General features: G+C 36.7%; 1 protein-coding gene across 1 annotated transcript in view; it reads left to right on the top strand.

Moving 5' to 3' along the window:
- The window catches only part of CC2D2B (coiled-coil and C2 domain containing 2B), a 116,397-nt gene that overhangs the window by 35,073 nt on the left and 59,128 nt on the right, over positions 1–22,196 (top strand). The window contains 8 exon segments of the mRNA XM_078151605.1: positions 1,035–1,137; positions 1,542–1,660; positions 6,523–6,700; positions 8,762–8,912; positions 9,339–9,486; positions 11,220–11,358; positions 17,337–17,540; positions 18,834–18,926. Coding sequence (XP_078007731.1) covers positions 1,035–1,137; positions 1,542–1,660; positions 6,523–6,700; positions 8,762–8,912; positions 9,339–9,486; positions 11,220–11,358; positions 17,337–17,540; positions 18,834–18,926 — 1,135 coding nt within the window.

Here is a 22,196-nt window from a genome sequence, read left to right as displayed (position 1 = left end):
TAGTATTGAAGGGACTCCCTCAGAAGTTCAATTTAGTCCACCTAGTGAATTACCAGACCACAAAGGAAGCCTTTCTCTATGCCATTAAATATGTTTCCCAATAATCTTTTTTCCTCAGAGTTTTATTATACCTAGTTTCCATGCAATTCCATGCAATAATTATTATGTACATCATTAATTATATGCCAGTACTAAAGACTTCATGTGTTATTTCATCATTATAGTTTTGTTCCTCATGTAATACAGTTAACTACCTGCTCAAAATTTAAAAATTTTAGGGGGGAACATTGCTTATATTTATCTATAAACTGTTCTTTTCTGTGGATTAGTAACCTTCAATAGCAAAATTTGCCCACTTTTATATTAGAACTGTTATTAACAATAATAACAACTTATGATTTATATAGCAACTTAATGTTAGCAAAATGACTTATGTACATTAAATACATATTCGTATTTGACCCTCACAATAAACCTGTGATGTTAGTATTATAGATATTATTATCCCCATTTTAAGGATGAAGAAACTGAGCATCAGGGAGATTAAGTGATTTACCCATAGTCACACACAGCTCATAAGCTCTTCTTACTACTCCACACTGGCTTCTTTTAACATTGATGTTAAAATGTCTAAATAGAAAGATGCACCCAAAAGCCACCTTATACAGACTCTGTCCAGTAAGTATGTCATATTCATTGTGGCACAGTAGAAAGAGGGCTGCCCCAAGATACTTGAATATGAATCCTGACTCTTGACATTTACTAGCCTTAGGACTATAGAACAGTCATGTAATTGCACTGAATCTAAGCTTTTTTGTCTACAAGGATGCTTGAAGTACCTCCTCACAGTTTTTGTGAATCTCCACTAATGTAGTATGTGAAAAACTTTGCAAACCTTGAAGTAATAGATAGATGCTAGTTAGCTGTGATTATTTACATGATATATGCAGTTAATTTTTATAAAAGATTTGTTTTGTTACTTAAACACTTCTCTAGTTAGAATATTTTAAATATTTTTATTTATGCTCAACTAGGTTAAAAATGAATATAGTCGATGAACAAGAAGAACTAACAAAAGTGTCTGAAACCGAGACAAAGTCCAAAGGAGAAGACTGTAAGAATGGGGAAAAGCAGGAGGTACTCATGTCTTCAAAGAAGTTAAATTAAACTTTCAGTTTCACCAGCCATAGTGGTTTATTGTTGGCTAGTAGAGGAAAATAATGATATCTAAAATATATGTTGTAGATCATGAGAAATACCATTTTAAATACTTTATTCTTGAATCCAGGCAATTAAAGTAGAAAAGTCATCATAATAGAAAAGCTATGGTTGGGGCAGCTAGGTGGCGCAGTGGATAGAGCACCGGCCCTGAAGTCAGGAGTACCTGAGTTCAAATCCGGTCTCAGACCAAACACTTGACACTTACTAGCTGTGTGACCCTGGGCAAGTCACTTAACCCCAAATGCCTCAAAAAAAAAAAAGAAAAGAAAAGCTATGGTTATATATTATAAATTATGAAAAATTTGTTTACTGATTTTCAGGACCTTTCATATTTAACATCACAGTTTGAAGAAACAGAATTTGAAAGGATAAAACAACCCACTTTAATACCGCATCTTTCTTTGACTGCAGAAGTAACAAATTTGTACAAGTGTTCTCTGTAAGCTAATTTGTGTGATTGTTTATTTTATAATATTTCTTTTATTCTCAGAAATATTTAGGTTATTTTTCCATATCCTATTCCACACTTTTAGTATGTTGTTGTTGACATTTTTTGTTTTTTTTTTTTTACTATGTTCAGACTATTGGGGAATAAAAGTACAGGAAAAAATGACACTAAACTATCTTTACTGGTTAAAAACCCCCTAGCTCCTCTAGAAAGGACCCCTCATAGAGGTTTTCTCTTGGAAAAAGTTTTGTCAATGACTTCTCCCCTCTGTCATAACTTTGCCTTCCTAATTCTTCACCGGTATATTCACATAAGTTTTATTTACTTAACACACTAATCCTTTAGATTTACAGAGGACAAAGCAAACTGAAGTAGTTGCCCAGAACCCTCATGGTTTGTAGCCATCTGAGTGTGGCTATGAAGTGTAATTATGCTTTCTTTAATTGCCCTCCATTCCTTTCTGACTTCTGGTCTTCTTCCTTTCCTCCATTCGCTTCTCCGTTACTGTTGAGTTAATGGCAAACAAACATCAGAGAAAGGGTCAAACCTAAGCATGAAGGGACTCTAGAACTGGACCCTTTTTCTTATTCACACCATGATCTCTAGAATTCAAGAAGTAGGATAAGAGAAGGTTAAGGTAGGTCATCCTGAAGGTTGTTCAGAACTTGAGGCAAATCACATTCTGTAGTTTCTCTTCTACCCAACTCCAACCTTCCATTCCCCCTATTTTTATGTGGAACAAGGGTCAGAATGGGAAAAACCAATATTTCCTAGTGCAGCACAAACTTACCCAATTAGAAACTATATTTACCTTGAGGCCCTTGGTCCCCAAATATAGTTCTGATTATAGGCAGAGCAAGACTTTGAATTCTCATGCAGTGCTATCCCAAGTCGCACAGGGTGTGTTGTCCAAGTAGTGGAAACTTCAGACTGGAAGAAGGAAGATAATACTTGGAGAAGTGATCATGGTGGTACCTGGTCTGGCAAAAAAAAAAAAAAAGAAACATAATAGCAGCTCAGTTAACTTGCTAACTTCCAAGAACAAGCTGAGAAGAATTGAGAGAGAAGTAAAACTTCTAATTGAATGAAAAGCAGAAGACACTGAGAGCAGAGAGTCAGATGCTACATAAGTGAATCTTCCCTACTCTTTGGTCTGACCTTTTCCAGTGCCATGGAGACCACATCTCCAGGCTGCAGAAGTTTGTTTGGGTTGTGATAGCCAGTGCCACAGGAAACAACCCCATAGCACCAGCATGGCAAAGTTCTGAATTTTTAGTGCAGGGCAAACATCCTGTGGCACTGGTACAGCAGCTCTTGGAACTGCCAGGGAACTAAGGAACAAAGGAAATAGAACAGGATACTGAGAAAGGACAGTATGTGTGTGTGTGTGTGTGTGTGTGTGTGTGTGGTGGGGTGGGGTGGTGATGTCTGTGTAGCTCTCCACTAAACCTCAGGAAGAGAACTCAGCATCTAGCTAGGGTCTACCCAAAAGTCACTTGGGAGAAAGACCTCAGCTGGTAAATTGTGATTTGGCTAGGGTGAGAGAAGGCTGAGGTGCTAGATCTACCCCTCGAGGAAACTGCCATTAGGAGGGAGAGAGTTAGAAAGTGAACAATAGAAGGAAATCAAGGTTGGGAGGTTGGTCGCAGTAAAGACTAAAATTACCAAAGATTTTAGGAAGACAAAACTCAAAGACCTTGAACATAAGCAGTTAAGTCAGCAGAGAAAATGTTAACAACACAAGGAAATATGGCCTCCAGATCTAGTAAATGAGTTCAGGCCTCTGTGAATAAATATTGCAAGCCAGAGGAAAATGATCCAACATTTGGTGAGACAGAGGACCCTGCAGAATGTGAGGAGAATCTGGAACCATAACAGACTGTTTTTGAGTGTTTCAAAAGAGAAGTGAGAATTATGAGAGCATAATTGATGGCCTGCATGGCAAAAATAGAATAGAAAAACTAGAATCTGCCATGATAAGTCTCACCAAAGAAACCAAACAGAGAACAATAGATTTGGAATGCACATATGCAGAAGTGAAAGAGAATCTAGAAGAGAAATAAGCAATAACGTGAAAAGAAAATATACTCACTCTGCAAGCAAAACATACTTATCTTGAAGACAGGCTGCATAAAGCCAACCTAAGGATCATGTCTCCCTGAAGAACATGACAGGACAAAAAAAAAATTTAAACCATACTGAATGAAATAATAGAAGAGAACTACTCAGAACTTCAGAACATAGAAAATAGAATACCAATTAAAAGAATTCATATGCTGCTTTCAGAAGAAAAAAAAAAGCGCAAGGCTTCTGAACTCCAAGTCACATAATGGTTAAATTTACCATTCAATTCAAAAACAAGAAGTTCTGCAAGAAATCAAGAGAAACCCCTTCACATATAAAGGAGGGGAAATTTGAAAACAGAACTATTCTGTGCCCACTAAAAATGTAGGAGGGAATGGAATAATGTGTTCTGAAGAGCAGTAGAACTCTAGATACAGCTCAGGGTGACCCACCTTACAAATTTGAACTTAACTATACATGAAAATAAGATGTATGTTCAGTAATAAAGAAGTATTGGAAACATTTTTAGAAAGAAAACCAGAACTGAAGAAATATCTGCATCTTGAGCACCAAACAACAGAAATGCAGGAGGACTGAATAAATGCAGCAGCTAAGGATGGCAACAACAACAGAGTGACAGCAGAGAGACCAGTAAGAGACTTCTTTCTAAATGCACACAAGGAGACAGGGGTGAAGGCATGAGTCCATTGGTGTAACAGTGAAGAGATGGGCCTGAGGCAGTACAGGTACAGACAGAACCTGGCAGCACCCTGCTTAGAGGTGAATCGTCATTTTGGGGTGTTGTTTTTTTGTGGGACTACCTTACAATATGGAAGAGTATGTGAAAGAGGGGAGAAGGGGAGGGGGGATAAAAGGATGAGGTAAAATTGAGTGGTAGCAATGAAGGGAAGGTGAATCCTGTGATCTCAGCCAAAGAAGAGCCTAAAGGGGAGTGATAAAGAGGAAGGGGGAAGGATCGAAAAAGGGGGAGAGGAAGGAGACCTTTCTTTGGTGGTGGGAGGTTGGTGCTCCTATGGATGAAAAGAGATGGTCTGTGAAAGGAGACAGGGACATTGTGCTGTGTGTGGCCTGGGGAATTTGATACTTGAAAAGTTCATTCATCTTACTTCAGGAAGGGCAGTTTTGGAACTTGCAGAGGCAAGTGGCACCTGGGGAAATGGGAGGGCATGGATCCAGGGAGGAGATTTTGAGGCAAATTTGGGGAAAAAGTAAGCTCAGGGAGGGAGTGGAATAGTGGTGGTCTGTACAATCAGAGTTGTGGTAGGAGAGAGGCCCTACTATGGGATGGGGTCCTCTCTGACACCTGCAATAATTGACATTGTTTTGATAGTGAGGCACAGTGAAAAAGGGGACTTCATGAGGCAAGTTCTCCCTCCCAGATTGAATCACAGAATTGCACTGACTGAACAACAACCACCAAACAGTAACAATGAGGTCTGGCTTATCCTTATGAGACCTACAGTATCCCTGGCTTTTATGCACTCAACAGAACTTACAATAAGATAGTTGCTCTTTCGCTGTCCAAAATCTTTCCTCTAACAGCTTTTCCACCAGGCTCTTTCCATCTTCAGTCCCAATTTAGTTTTAAGGTCATTGGTAGAGTTGAGATAAGAAACTGGTTATGCCCTCAATAAATGAGAACAGCTCTGCTCACTTCCCTAGCTTCTCATTCTCAAGAAGACCACTACCAGTTTTTTATAACCACCTTCATTGTATATTTATAATAGAAAAAATACTTTATACATTCAATCATTAGTAATAGTTCCCCTCCAACAATAAGAGGCAGCTAGGTGGCACAGTGGATAGAGTGCTGGGTCTGGAGTCAAGAAGACTCATCTTCCTGAGTTCAGATCTGACCTCAGACATTTACTAGCTGTATGACCCTGAGCAAGTCACTTAGCCCTGTTTGCCTCTCAATTTCCTCATCTGTAAAATGAGCTGAAGAAAAAAATGGCAAACCACTTCATTTTCTTTGCCAAGAAAACCCTAAAGGGAATAAAAAGAGTCAGACAGGACTGAAAAATGACTAACTACAAGTGTGCCAGGCACAATGTCATGGTACTCTACATCTGGTCAGAGTGTTACTGTCAGTTCTTGCCAAATAAATTCACTGTGTGTGTGTGTGTGTGTGTGTACGCGCGCACGCGTGTGTATATATTTTTAAATAGGTAAGAATATCCTTTTGAATTCTAACTTGATGGCCCATCCTACTCCTTTCTCTCCACATTGATCTTTTAGGCATTTGTTAGGCAAATATTAGAACAACCTCTAGAAGCTATGACTTGAATGAATGAATGAATGAATATATATTCTTGGAAGCAATAAAACCCAATTTACTTTTTTTTCACTAGTTTAGATTGGCCTCCTCTCAATTTGATTGAAATGAAGAAGTTTTACGTACCAGGGTAGAAAGGCTTCAAGTATGTGTTGGGTGGCAGACTGTGTGTGAACCAGCCTGGCTAGATATGGAAAGACTTTTGTCCTGGAAGTGATGATTGTTTTCACTCCCAGAAGTTATTGGTGGCAGTGATTGTCAGGCCTAGGGTGTACCTACTCTGAAGGCATCACGGATTCTTGAAGTTCTGAAGTAGATAGCAGAGGTTCTAACTTGTATTCAAGTAAATGTTTGGTTTTTAAAATACATAATGTGTACCCTATAATGATAGGACAATCATATGTTGTTTTGTCAGGGTAAATATTGAAAGGAACTTTTTTGCATTCGTTTTACTTTTTTGCTTTTAAATGTTTATTTATTTTTAAATTTTTAGGCATGAACAAAGGAGGAGAGCCAGAGTTCAAAAGCTTAAATATTTTATTAAAATATTTTACAATGATAAACAGGTTTCTTGCACTTCAGCATCTCCCCTGCAACTGGATTTTAAAGTCATGTTTCAGCAGATTTTCAATATTCAACTAATAAACTGGCCTGAAACTATTCGCTTAGAGGTATGCCACTGCAGTTTCTTCAGCACTTTACTTTTTACAAATGTACTTTAAAAATGATTCCCTATTACTATTCTTGACATCTTTATATATACTCTCTGTCTTTTATGATGCAATTTTATTTTGATCAGTGAGTATAACTGTGGTAGAAAAGATTTATTAAAATAGCCTTTTATGAAATGAGATAATATATGTAAAACAATATATAAATGTTAATTATTGTTTACCATTGTATATGAAAGAACTAATTTGATATGCAGTATGCAGCAGTTTCTCATGCTTTTTATAAACACCACTTCATTTATGCTGTGATTCAATTATTTTTCAGCCACATTGGAGGAGGAAGGCCATTGTTTAATGGGTAAATGCAAATACAGTAACAGTTATAAGTGTAGTCAAAGTCTGCCCCAACCATGACTGTAAACTTCAGTTTTTTTGCCAAGAAAAGAAAATAAAAGAGAAATGGGAAAGAATGGAGGCTGAGTGGGAAGGACTGATGATCGGACCTTAAATTAGGGGCAGAAAGAGAAAGAAGAATAAAAGATACAGGATCTTGTCATAAACAGAAATAAAAATATTTCTTTGAATCTCTCTACTTTTGCTTTTGAAGTTGCTTTGCTGAATCAGATGCTGGATTTATTTTCCTTCTTCCAACTACCATTCCTCTCATCATCCCAGAAAATCCCTCTAATCAGTGATAATCTAGGATGTTGATAATCCACTGCTTTTGTGTAAAGAGGCATGATGTATGCAGTGGCGTACAAATCTGCCATTTGCTTTTTTAAAACTTCAAACTTCTTCCTTGTATATGGTAGACACCCAATTAATATTTATTAAATTAAACTTACTTTTTTAGTGACTTAATTTGTGGTCTGTAGGTAGGCATGATGGATGATTATTCATTCTTCAACCAACATGTACTTAGCATCTATTGACTTGCCATAGAATGTAAGATCCTTGAGGGCAAGGATTAGAGTTGGAGATAAAGGAGAGGGTTGACTGTGTATTTCTTGGATCTAGCACACAGCCTGAGGAGACTTAGTAAATCCTTGTCAATTGAATGAATGAGTGCTTGAATGGCAAGCATTATTTCTCTTTATGTAATTGGGGAGGGAAGCCAGCAGCAGTGTATGGATGCAGATATACTTATGTGGCTCGTAGAGGTTAAAAAAGACCCAGTATTTTAATACTGAAAAGTTCCATTTATAGAAGTGTAAGATCAATGTATCCCTACATTAATTGTCGTTGAACAGACTGTATCTTCCATAATTCAGTTTTTTGTTCTTTGAAGCCAGGAACAACAATGTACGTTTATATAGCACCTTACGTATTTGCTCATTTTATTCTACCCAAAACACTATGTGGTTTACATGTCAAATATTATCCCATTTTGAAGAAGAGACATAGAAAAGTTCAGTGATTTTCCCCAAATCACAAAGCTGCTAAGCAGCCAAGTCAAAAACCAAACCTGGGTCTTCAGATGCTCAAGTCCAGTGGGTTTTTTTTTTAATATACCTTGCAGAAATTATTTAAGCTTCAGGTAAATAAATGTAATCATATACTTCTTTTGTGAACATATGTCTGGAATGTCCTGAAACAGTGCTTTCACTCTTTCATTTTTGGTATGATCATGTAGCATTCTAGAAAGAGCACTTCACTAGGAACCAGGACACTAGAGTGCTAGTTTTAACACTGTCAGTAACTAGCTGCGTGACCTTGGCCAAGTCACTTTACCTTTTGGGGGTCTCAGTTTCCTTACTTTAAAAAGGGTTTGGTCTTGACTAGTGGTTCTCAAAGTGGGGCTTGGGGCCTTTCTCAGGAGATCCATGAGGTCAAAACTATTATCACAATAGTACTAAGATGTTTTAATTTAATCAATAGTATAACCCACACAAACAAAAGGTCTTTGGGGTCCTCAATAATTTTCAAGAGTGTAAAGGTTCCCAAGACCAAAAAGTTTGAGAACCTTTGGTCTAGATGTCCTAAAGTTTTGTCAAGCTCTGTATTAAGATCCCAGGTATAAATGACTTGTTTCCAGTGTGATTTCATTTGTCTTATGTTTAGGTTTATGAAATAAGTAAAAGGACAAGCATATTGGCCAAAATATATCTGCCTATACCCAGCAACACTGCACTGAAAAGCAAAGCTGTTTTGGAACAGGCAGAGTTTAGCTGTGATAAGCTAGCTGTACCTGCATGTGGAGAAGTAGGAAGCAGTGAGTTCATTGCAAATTGCATTTCTTTTTGTATTTTCAAACTGCTGTGTCCACAACTTTTTAAGACCCTCTACTAAATTCTTGAGGCACTGTGATCATGTGTTGGTAGAGGAAGTAACTGGTGCCAGTGACATCACAGAGCTGTTTTTTCTAGCTTGTCTACCCAAGTATTTCCCTGTCCTTCGTGCTCCCAATTTGAGACCCTCTGTCTCAGAGTGTTTCACAATAGCACCTAAAGGGTAGCTCTTGGCCCAAGAGAAGCATGTCCTTAGTAAAGTTCCTTAATTCTAGATGTGTAAAGTTTTCACTCCCTAATGTAAGTTGAAAACTGCCTTTTATTTGTTTGTTTTTTATTTTAAACTGTATAAACTTTTTTTAATTGAGAATTTTTTTCTCCCACTTTGCTCTCCTTTTTTTGATATACAGATGTGCCTTTTCTTCTTGATGTGACTGGAAAAGAAGAACTTTGCCTATTGACATCTGGAAAACTAAGCTATTCTTTATCATGGGCATTAGATAAAAATGGCATCCCTTTAACACCTATGTCCCAGTCACTAAGTTCTGTCTGCCACAGGTTATAAGATTTTATGTCAGAGAAGTAACATCACTTTTCAACTTATTACTTAAAGTGTATTACTTATTACTTAAATTACTCAAAGCTGTATTACTTAAAGCTTATGTCTGTATTAGGGCAGCACTCCATGTCAGGCAGAAACAGATGGTTGATTTTCTAATCTTCAGTAAGGAATCTCTTCCAGCTTCTCTAGAACAACTCAAAGCATGAATTCATTCTCCACTAGTAGCCATGAAGTATACTGAGGCAGCTATCACCTCTCTCCTTGCCTTGCTTTGTTTTGACTATTGCCTCAGACCTGGATTCTTCCTTACTTCTTCCCCAGTCTGAACTTCAAACAGTATTGAGTGAAACCTGTATTTAGGAGGAAGAAGAAATGGGTATCCCAAGTGAAGATGATGGATCCTTTCATATAATTATATGTAGATATTAGGGCAATTATTTCTGCAAACTGTCACATAAAAGAAGTGTTTTGGGTATGCACAAAGATGCGTTCATTGTATTAGAAGTTATCATTTGGGATAGGCTACATTGTGTCAGAGGAATGCCCATGGCAATTTGAACTGTGGAGAAAACTGCAGGATTTGGAGTGAGAAGAACTGGGTTTGAATCCATGGGCAATTCATATAATCTCATTAACCTCAATTTTCTCATCAAAGAAAGCAGTACCTACCCCTGTTACTGTCAAGGGCATTACTATCCTTCCTGTTACCCAGGCTCACATAGTTTAACATATAATTCCTATCATCAGAGCTTACAAATATGCCTGGAGAGATAGTATATCCTCTCATTAAGTGGTGAACAATTCATGAATTATGCCTTTGTTGTGAAAACAAAACTGGTTTTACTGTGCTTTGGTCACAATATCCATAAGATTGAGATGTTCCCTTGTTAAATTAGACCCTTTTTGTTCTTGCCTGTTCATTTGATGCCAAGGGGCGTGGGGGAGGGAGACGTCTAGCTAGCATGCTGCTGGGCTCTGTCCTTGGTCTTATTCCTCTTAATATTTTTATTAATGACCCTGATAAAAATCCAGATGCCATATTTATCAAGTCTATTATAGAGCATCTTAATTATGCTTAAGTAAATATTTTGAGAAAGTCTCAGTATTAATAAGTAGCATCCTATTGTGGAAGATACTTGAACTTGGAACCAGGTGGCCTAGGTTTCTAGCCTAACTTTGATAGTCACTAACTCAGTGACCCTGGACAAGTCTCTTAACCTCTTTGAATCTGTAAAATGGGTGTCTTTCCTATAGCCCCTACATCACTGGTTTGTTGGATGGAAAGCAGTTTGTAAATGTGCTGTAGAACTGTGAACTAGGTGAGTTTTCCTTTGTACCTAGTCCAAGACCTCATGTAGAGTAGTCAGTATGTGTTTTGAGCCTGTATGGTAGAGTGGAAAGAATATCCTGTCTCTGATGATGATTATTAATTTAGTGATCATGGGTGAGACATTTATCCTTTCTGAGACTCAGTTTCCTCATCTATAAAACAGGTATAATAATGCCTGTTCTGAGGATCAAATGTGATAATATATGTGTATGTATGATTTTATAAACTTTAAAGTACTACATAAATGTAAACTATTGTTATAAAAATAAAATACTGTAGTTAATTATATTGTTAGCTGTATATATATATATATATATATATATATATATATATATATATATATGTGGCAAAATTATAAGAAACAAACATGATGTGTATTATGTTTCTCCCATATGGTAGCATGTTAAGGAATGTGGATGCAAGAGGTGTCCCTGGAATTCCATGGCTCATTAATACTCAGAAGCTCTTTCAATGGGCAGATGAAGTCAGAATTGATCCAAATGACCCAGACTACTCAGATTTGATGGAATTCATAATGGTAAGTCTTAACAAATACAAGATTAGAAATATATGGAAATGTTCCAATGCCTGTCCTGGAACAGTGCAAAAGAATATATGATTATTGGGAAAAGTACCCACTTATACATCCCTGGATTTTTAGATTGAGCGTATCTATGCACCAGTGTTAAATACCATATAATGGAAAGTACACTGGACTGGAAACCAGAAACTTGGATTGTAGTTCTTGCTATGCTATGTAATAATCATTTGACTTTAATCAAGTCACTTTACCTCAGTGAGTCTCAGTTTCCTTATTGATAAAATGAGACAATCAAACTAAAATGACCTCTAAGGTCCTTCTCAACCCTAAAAGTCAATAAGCTTTATGAAATCCATGATTGAATAAATGAATCAAGCATTTATTAAGCTCCTACCATGTAGTAGGCTTGGGATCACAAAGACAAAATAAGACAGTCCTTCCCCTCAAAAGAGAGAAGACGTGCAGAGGAGCAGTAACTAAGGAAAGGAGTTTTTGTTTGGGAAGCCACAGGAATGATAAGTGGAGTCAAAGGACAGTCAGTTGTCATACCCATGCCCTTTCCAGAAACAGTGATAAATATTGGATTTTATTATCATTCCTAGATTAAGAGGGGGAGAGGAAAGAGTATACTTGTATAGTGACAGGGCACGTGACAAGATATTCTAAGATGTTGCCTTTGGATGGATGTGAAGAACCAATTCTAAAAATGTGATCCTGTGGCTACATGCACCTTGCCTACCTGGTTATCCTCATTCTTGGAGACTAGAACTAGGATGAGGGCTTTTAGCAAACACGAAGAGGTATTATTAGCTGGACCATTTCAGCAACAGCGAGGATGGTTACCAGCTGCCAGTAGTGACTGCATTATTTGTGGAATGTCAGATAGATAAACCTGTATAATGGGTTCTGGAGAGTATATCTGATATGGTCGTACATTTATGAATATGTTGAGAAGTCAAGTTATCAGTAAGCATTTATGAAGTTCCTACTCTATGCTGGTGATACAAAGAAAGGCAAAAACAGCCCTGGGCTTCAAGGAGCTCACAATCTTGGGAAAGAACGTGTAAAGAGCTGTGTGTAGACAAGATCAGTGGGTCGTGATCTCAGAGAGAAGGCATGAACATTAAATAAATGGGAAAGTCTTCTTGGAAAAGGTGATCTATCAGCTGGGACTTTAAAGAAGTCAGGGAAGCCAATGGTAGAGGTGAAGAAAAAGAGAATTCCAGTCCTGGAGGACAGCCAGTGAAAATGCAGAAGGTTTTATGTGAGGACTAGCAAGCATACTAGAGTCAGAAGACCGTGGAGCATGTGGAGGAAAGAATAATGTAAGAAAACTAGATAGCTCAGAGCCAAGTTATGAGAAGCTTTAAAAGAAAAAGAGGAGTTTATATTTTATCCTGGAGTCAATCGGGAGCCACTGAAGTTTACTGAATAGAAGAAGTGACATGGTCAGATCTGTGCTCACTTCAGGAAGATCACTTTGGTGCCTGAGTGGAAAATGGCCTGGACTGGGGACAGACATGAAGTGTAACAGACATACATGGTGTGATTTCAGAGAAAGGGCCCCCTTCACCAAAATACCTCCCTCATCCAACTTCCTGATATCTGGGACCAGAATAACCGATGGTGGCAGAAGCCCAGATAGCTTTCATTCACATAAAGATGAGGAAAGTGACACTTCACTGTCTTGAGATCATGAGGTTCTGGTGACAGAGTGATGATTGTTGGAGCTTCAGGTGATTCAGGGCTGAACTTCAATTGAAAATGTTGTGGAGAGACAGATTAACCTCCCCACAGTACTTGGAGCAAAACTGTTGGTCAAGGCATATAGCAACAGCTGTCAGTTATTTCAGTGAGACAAATATAATTTTTCTAATAGCTGTTCCCCTAACATTTGACCTGATAGAAAACTCTACAGAGATACAAGGGCAAGATGAAGAAAAATGCAAGAAATTCCACTACCATTATAGCAGTATGTGTGGTGGCATTAGCTCTGGCTCTTAAGGAATAGGAAAACACAGTTACCAGCTTCTGGTAGATGATTAAAACAGGCAGTAACCGTGGTGATTGAGTTGTTTTGAGAACTGAGGCTAAGGGAAAACCTCCGAGTCTCAGAAAAGTCACAGCTGCATTATCTTGGTGTTTTGAAAAGTTTCCCTGATGTGGTTGCATCTCTCCATGTTTTTCCCAGGGCACTGACAGACAAAGAAACAAATTGGGGGCCGGGGGCGGGGGGATGCATTATGTATGTCTGCAGTCTTTTCCTAGGTTGTCTTGTGTTCTACAACCACATTGGTTCCCACCACCATTCTCCCCCAGTGTTGGGGTGGGAGGAGGATGGGACAGGTCAGTTTTCCAGAAAGGGATGAATGGCATAGTAGATAGAGTGATAGACTTGGAGTTAGGAAGACATGGGTTCAAATCCCACCTCATATACTTGACTCTTACAATATGGCCCTGAACAAAGCATTTAACTTCTTTAGGATTCAGTGTCTTCACCTGTAAAATGAAGGGGTTGGAATAGATGACCTTCAAGGTTTCTGCCAATCCTAAATTCCTTTACTGGTGAAAGAAGTACTCATATTGATGAAATCACAGATATATTAAAGTATCTAAGAAACCTTGCCCTTGAACTATGGTTGGAGGAATCACTATCCTACCAGTATAATCTGTTTAGCTTAATTTTATTAGATGGTGCTATTCACTCACTCCTTTGTTATTAAAACTAATTTCTACCTATATTTTTGAAAATATTATATGGCTTCACACATCTTTATTAGCAATACTTATTATATGAGATATTGTGAACCAACTACTTGGGAATAGTAATCAGAGTAATTCAGATCTGGAATATAAACTTAATTATTTACACAACATTTACACAATTCAGGTGGAAGAGGCCACCTAAAAAGACTAATTGGGGCCACTTGAAAATTGAATAAATCTGACACCAAGTAACTCAGTTCTGGAAAGGAAATGATCATAAAATATGAGCCATAGTTTGAAAAAATCAAAATCATCTAAAAAGGAAAAAGATCTGAAAAGATCTGGAAAAAAAACTATAATGAAAACCTGTAATAACCCCCCAAGAAGCTCAGTAGCTATTTAAAAATACCTTAATAAAAGCACTTTTTGTAAGTCTGTGCTGAAGGTCAAAGATACCAAGTAGATGAAAAAATCTTCCATGGTAACTAGCAAAGTGAGACAAACTAAAAAATGTCATTTTTCAAAAAGGATGGCACAAGTTAAAAACCAAAATAAAACTAAGACACCAAGAGAGTCCACAAAGTGTATAGTAAATTCAAAATTAAAATCCCTGACCCAAAGAATTTAAGGAACACTATTAGAGGGACTATATAACCCACTCACGGGGTGACAATAGACACTGAATCAATGGGGTCACTTGATAGCCATTGTACAAAATATATGTAGAAGGGTGGAAAGGACATCTTTTCAACATGGGAGGAAGGGGTACTTCATTTGAAGTGGGGAACTGGTGACACTGATTTTAGCTAGCTTTTAGGTAGGATATAAGCTTGGAGCTGTAATATGGATGGAAAAGGCTAAAAGGTGCTGATGACTTTTGTCCTATTCTTCTCTCCCCATCAAAAGGAAATAAATTGGTGTAGTCCTTAAACTGCAATTAAGATAATAGATTGAAAATGAAAGAGAGTTGTAGCATTTATAGAGCTATTTATTTTGTCATTGATAAGATTATCATCATGGGACATGGACAACATCATACTTAATGAGAAAGTATAAATACATTACAATCTGTGCCACTAGACAAAGTATTCACATTGTTGATATCACACATCCATTTAAGTATTTCAGTCTGTCTTTTCATTGTGTTGGAGTTCTTTGGTTTATTCATTCGCTTTAGTCACATTTTAATTTTATTTTGTAAACTTCTATTAGTTTTGTTCCCTTTTTAAAAAACACTAATATTGCTGTTCTTAAAAGCTAAAAAAAAAGATGGGTACCTCTGCAGCTGTTTATTCCATTATCTTCTCAGAAACCCTTTTTGGATTTTTCTTTTAATTCATATTCATATTGTTCAGTTCATAGTTAATGATCTCTTTTTTTAAAAAGTTTTTATTTTAAATAAATGATATAAATAAGTAAAAGACAACATCAAGTGATGTCTTTTATTACATCACCAAAATATTCCCCAGAGAGCCATCCCATATAAAAAATATTTTTAAAGACAAAGAAAAGAAAAAAAAGAGAAAAATAGACAAAACTGATTAATTCATTGAGAAAATCTGAAAGTAGGTGTAATGTACCACATCATGGACTTCCACATCTACAAAGGATCATATCTCTTCTTCTGAGCCTTGCTTGTTCTTTGTAATTTTGCAACATCCACTTTTGATTTTTTGTGTTTCTTTCTATTTATATTGTTGTAATCATTGAGTATGTTGTTTTATTGGTACTGCTTACTTCACTTTGCATCAGTTCACATAGATCTTTCAGTCTTTCTCTGTATTTATTACATAATATCATTTCTTACAACACAATAATATTCTGTTACGTCTACATACCACAATTTATTAAGCCATTCCCCAATCAATGGGAATTCAGTTCTTTACTATTACAAAAAGTACTGCTATAGAAACTTTCTTCTTATCAAATAGACATAACTAGCAATAGAATTTCTGGGTATGAATATTTTAGTCACTTTATTAGCATAATTCCAAATCGTCTTAGAAAATGACTATACTGATTCACAGCTCTACCAACAATGTACTGTATGTGCCAATGTACAATGTCTCATAACCCCACCAACACTTGACTATTCCATCTTTTGTCATCTTTGCCAATTTGCAGGATGTGAGGTAAAACGACTGAGTTGTTTTTATTTGCATTTCTATTATTATTAGTGATTAGAAGCATTCTTTCATGTGGCTGTTAATAGCAATCTTCTTTTGAGAACTATTTGTTAATAACCATTGATTTAATCACTTATTTATTGGAAAATAACTTTTAGTCACATAACATATACACACCTACATACATTCAAAATACATACATATAAATATATATGTTAATTGTTTATATGTCCTGGGTACCAAACTCTTATCTCAGAGAAAAAGATTTTTTTTTCCTATTTGCTTTCCATCTTACCATAAATGCATTAATTTTGTTTGCACAGAAGCTTTTTGGTTTCGTGTAATGAAATGTCGCACTACCTATTTTTCTGTCCCTCAACATCAGTCAATCAGTCAGTAACATTTATTAAGGGCCTACTATATGCCAGGCACTGTGCTAAGCACTAGGGATACAAAAAATGGAAAAGGAAAGTTCCTGTCCTCAAGGAACTTGCAGTTTAATGGTGGGGTAGGAGAGAAACAACATGCAAACAGATTTTACATATATATGTGTGTATATGTATACACATGCAGAGACCTGTATACAGGATAAATGGGAAATAATTAATATTGGGAAAACACTGGAATTAAGAGAGGTTGAGGAAAGCTTCCAGTAAAAGAATGGATTTTAGTTGGGACTTAAAGGAGGCCACAGAGGTCATTAATTGTAGTGGAGTGGGCATAGTATTCCAGGGATGAGGAACAGCTGGAGAGAATGCCCAGAGCTGAGAGATGGAGTATCTTGTTTGTGGAACAGTCAGGAGGCCAGTGTCACTAGACCAAAAAGTATGTGCTATGGAGTAAGGTGTAAGAAGACTGGAAAGGTGGGAGGGTACTAGGTTACCCTCCCACGGGCTTTGAATGTCAGCCAGAACATTTTGTATTAGAACCTGAAGGCAATAGGAACTCACTGAAGTTTATTGAATGGGAGGTTGACATGATTGGACCTGTACCTTAGGAAAATCACTTTAGTGACTGAATGTAGGATGGATTGGAGCTGGGTAGAGACTTAAGGCAGGCAGGCCTACTCTGATGCTATATCACTATATGTAATGATTTAAAATAATTGAAATGTGGATTTGAAATCTTTCTTATGTTTTACAGTATACAAGACATAAAGGGCAAGCTATTCCAAAATATTTTCGTCTTGAACAGCTGCAAGAAGAATTTAATTTTGTTTCTGAAGAGGAAATTAAAAAAAATAAACGTTTCCAACTACTACAACTTAGAAATGCAGGCCAATTAGATGTCTCTGTTCTTCAGCAAATGCCTCTCTATGACAGAGAGATACCAGATTTAGTCTTCCAGGTACTTCATTTTCTATGTACTGTACATGTGGTTTATTTGATGGTGAATTGAATGAGTTTTTTTTCTTTTACTCTACAATAAAATAGACTTTTTCATGGCTTTTATAAATACCTAAACCTGAGCTATATTAATTGAGCATATTCTTCAATGGAAGACTTATTCTGATGCCTTCTTATGGCTTACATGTAATGATGCTAGATTTTGTAAAGCTTGGCCAATGAAGTGCAAAGCTAGAAAAGCTTTGAGTACCAACTTTGGGACAGACTTTATATATGTTGGCCAAATGTGGGAAGGATTATCACCGAGTTAGCCACATGCTAATAATTTTTTGTCATAATATCTCTTAAATATCATTAAATAAATCATAAGGGGTTGCAACATCAGTGCAAAATCAGTGGAGAATCTAGATTCTTGAAGTATTAGGCTGGCATTTCACTTCAGTGCTCCAAGTTATGTTTGTCCCTGTTTTGAATTATTTCATTAATAAATATGAAAAATTACTGAAATGCTGCCCTATTTGTTTTATTAAGTCCAGCTTTGGGGTTATAGAGCTCAATTTTTTTAAAAATCATTTGGATTAACACCTGTTCCTCAATTATAGCACAATTATTTTTTGTTTTAGTTTTCCTGAAACTATGGAAAGAACTAAAATAATTGAATCCTGTAACGGGAGAGAATTCTAGTATAAGGTATAGGCAGAACAATATGGCCTCTAAAGTCCTTTCCAACTGAGAATCTGAACTGATTCTACAAATCAAGGACCTGATTTGCTGAGAGTGAGTTCAGGAGAAAAGGGATACTTCCTCTAAGCCCATTTGTCTTAAGAATTCCCTGACATACCCAAAAGACATTAACTTTATTTTTCTTGTATAAGCATTACTTGGTAAAGGCAGACTTATCACTGCAAGATATGAAATACCAAACTAACAATGAATAACAGATTCTGATCAAGGATATTATGGGTTTTTATGCATTATCAGTCAGTAAAAGTAAATAAATTCTTCCAAATGATTTTTATACTGGGATATTGGAGCTAAGAATTTTTACTATTTTACTATCCCTAAGTTCCTATGATTATGCATCATACTCTTTATATAATATATACCAGAGAAACTATAAATAAGGTTTAGGGAAAGAAAACTCCCAGAAGAAGTTGCTTCTCCTTTTCATGATAATGCCCCTCCCTAAATATTAAGGGAGAATATGAGCTGAATAATTAATATTTTGTTAATGCTTGTCATATTTGAAGTTGATGTCATATTCAAGAAGTAAAACTAGCAATTCTGTATTTAGGAATATGAAAGCCAGATTGAGAAGGACATACAAATTTCAGATGTAAATTCTATTACTTCACAAAGGATTCATTCTATTAACTTTATGAAAAAGGTATTACCAATATATTCTTTTTTATTTAAATTTTTATTTTTTTTTCCAATTACATGTAAAAATCGTTTTTAACATTTGTTTTTTTTTTAAATTTTGATCTCCAAACTCTCTCCCTCCCTCCTTTCCCTTTTCCCTCCTTGAGAAAACAGACAATTTGATATAGGTTATACATATGCAGGCATGCAAAACATATTTCCATATTAGTCATGTTGTGAAAGAAAACACAGACCAGAAAAATTATAGGAAAAAAAAAACAGGAAATAAAAAGATATGCTTCAATCTGCATTCAGACTCCATCAGTTCTTTCTTTGGAGGGAGATAGCATTTTTCATCACAAGTCTTTCAGAATTATCTTGGATCACTGTATTGCTGAGAATAGCTAAGTCATTCACAGCTGATCATAGTACAATAAGCATTATATTCTTAAAACATATTTACACTTTTACATCTAACCAAAGGAAATTGGCCTTTTAAAAGATTACATACATAACTCTCCTCACTACACACAGAAAATTCCCAAGTGTAACCTAGGATTAGTCTGGGCCCAATTTACATACTCTCTGTACATGGGAGAAGAACATGAGGACGATAAGGGCCTGCAGAAATCTGAAGATAGACACTACAAAAAGGTAGCATAGGTTTCCTCTTACCACACCCTGATAGGACACCCAGGAAGTATTTATGCAATCACATAGAGCTAAGGGAGGTATAGACCTTCCTCCTGTCTCCTTACCCCTTAGGAGAAAGCCAAAAGGAGCTGAGGATAGTCTGTCATATTAAACAGGTTTGCTTCTGTCTTAGCCCTTGAAAAGCTAAGAACGATTGACTGAAGAAACCATTCTCTAAAGAGCTCAGTTACTTGTTAAAGTCTTTACTCTCATCACCTCTTGCTTAAACTTCTTGCAATTGACTTCTCATTAGTCACCCTACCTTTTTCTCTCTCCTCTCCCATCCTTACTCTACACAGCTGTCTGAGTGATTTTCTTAAAGAGTAGGTCTAATTATGGCACCCTTTTGTTTGGCGTTCAAGGCTTTATACAATCTGACTCCAATCTACCTGCTTATTAATATACAGTACTCCTCATCACACACTACAGTCCAAGTCAGTTTGGCTAGTCCTGATGTTCCTTACACATTACATTCCATCTTCCACATGGATACCTATATACAGGCAGTTCTCTCCTCCCTCCCCCCACCCCATGCTTAGAACATGCTCACTTCTCACAGCTGCCTCTTGCAATCCACCACTCACATAAAAGTTCAACTCAAGTATTACCTCTTATAAGAGACTTTCTGTGGCACTGCTAGTGCTTTTTCCCATCCATCAGTTACCTTGTATTTACTTTGTCTATATTTTGTATATAAGAAACAGTTTGGCATGGTAGACAGAGAACAAATCATTTAACCTTCCCTCTCCACCCCTACAACCAACTCTCTAAAATTGTAAATTGCAGAGAAGGTACCAATTTGCATTAGTGGAGAGAATATCTTCAGGGCAGCTAGGTGGCACGGTGGCTAGAGCACCAGCTCTGGAGTTAGGAAGACCTGAGTTCAAATCCTGCCTCAGACACATGATACTCACTAGCTGTGTGACCCTAGGCAAGCTACTTTAACTCAGATTGCCTCACCAAAAAAAAAAAATCATTATTAGAAATTCCCTACATCAATGAAATCCCAGGTTAAATCCCCATTTCCAAATTTTCCATATGTTTTTATTGTCCACCTTATTATACACGGTGTCTCCTCCCAACAGAATACAAGTTCCTTGAAGGCAAGAACTATTTAATTTTTTATTTTACTTTTTTTCTTTGTATTACTTGGATCATTGTACTGATCAGAGTAGCTGAGTCTTTCATAGTTGATCACCATTATTGCTGCTGTTGCGTACAACAATCTTTTGGTTCTTTTCACTTTACTCTATATCAGTTCATATAGGTCTTCCAATGTTTTTCTGAAATTATAGCACTTGTCATTTCTTTTAACACAATAGTATTTCATCACAGTCTTCTGCAACAATGTGTTCAGCCATTCCCCAATTGATGGGCATCCTCTCAATTTCTAATTCTTTGCCACCACAAAAAGAGCCACTACAAATAGGTCCTTTTCCTTTTTCCTTGATCTCTTTGGGGTATGGACCTAGTAGTGATATTTCTGGGTCAAAGGATATACACAGTTCTGTAGCCCTGTAGGCATACTTTTAAGTTGTTCTCCACAATGATTGGACCAGTTCACAATTCTACCAACAGTTCATTAGTATCCCTATTTTCTTACATTCCCTCCAGCATTTGTCATTTCTGATAGGTGTGAGGTGGTACTTCAAGAATTGTTTTAATTTGCATTTCTCCAAGTCAGTAGTGATTTAGAGTATTTTTTCATACGACCATAGACAGCTTTGATTTCTTCTTCTCAAAACTGCCTGTTCATAACCTTTGACCATTTATCAGTTGGGGAATGGCTCTTATTTTTATAAATTTGATTCAGCTCCCTATGTAGTTGGGAAATGAGGCCTTTATCAAGAAACTTGCTGTAAAAATTTTTTATATTACTTGTTGTCTGTGGCACCATTTAACAAAATGCAGTTTCCCTGCTTATCTCTTTTATCTTTTAATTAGATCTGGTTTTGCTTTTAGTTTGTCTGAGATTATGATTGCTACACATGCCTTTTTTTTACTTCAGCTGCAACCTAATAGATTCTGCTCCAGCCTCGTATTTTAACTCTGTGTGTGTGTGTCTTTCTGTTTCAAGTGTGTTTCTTATAAACAAAATATTGTTGGATTCTAGTTTCTATTCCATTCTACAGTCTGCTTCCATTTTATGGGTGAGCTTATCCCATTCATATTCATAGTTATGATTACTAACTAAATTTCCCTCTGTCTTATTTTCTTCTGTTTATCCTTCTCTCTCTTCTTTTATCCTGTTCCTCCTCAAAATTCTTGCTTCTGTTCACTGCCTTCTTTACTCTGCCCTCCTTTTTATCATCTCCCCCACCACCACCTTCTCTTATCCTCTTCCCCTCCCATTTCCCTGTTGGGTAAGATAGATTTATATACCCAAGTGAGTGTGCATATATGTATTTTTCCTTTGAACCAATTCCAATAAGAGTGAGGTTCAGGCATTACCTGCCACTTCCCCCTCTCCATTTCCTCCTTCCCTGTAAAAGTTCTTCCTTGGGTACCTCTTTTATGTGGGATAATTTTTTCCATTCTACTTCTCCCTTCCCCCTTCTCCAAGTGCATCGCTCTTTCTCACCTCTTCATTTTTTTAGATCAT

This window comes from Phascolarctos cinereus, unplaced genomic scaffold, assembly GCF_003287225.1.
Source record: "Phascolarctos cinereus isolate Bilbo 61053 unplaced genomic scaffold, phaCin_HiC Scaffold_3;HRSCAF=262, whole genome shotgun sequence".
Lineage (NCBI taxonomy): Eukaryota > Metazoa > Chordata > Mammalia > Diprotodontia > Phascolarctidae > Phascolarctos > Phascolarctos cinereus.
This window is presented reverse-complemented; position numbering and strand designations above follow the sequence as displayed.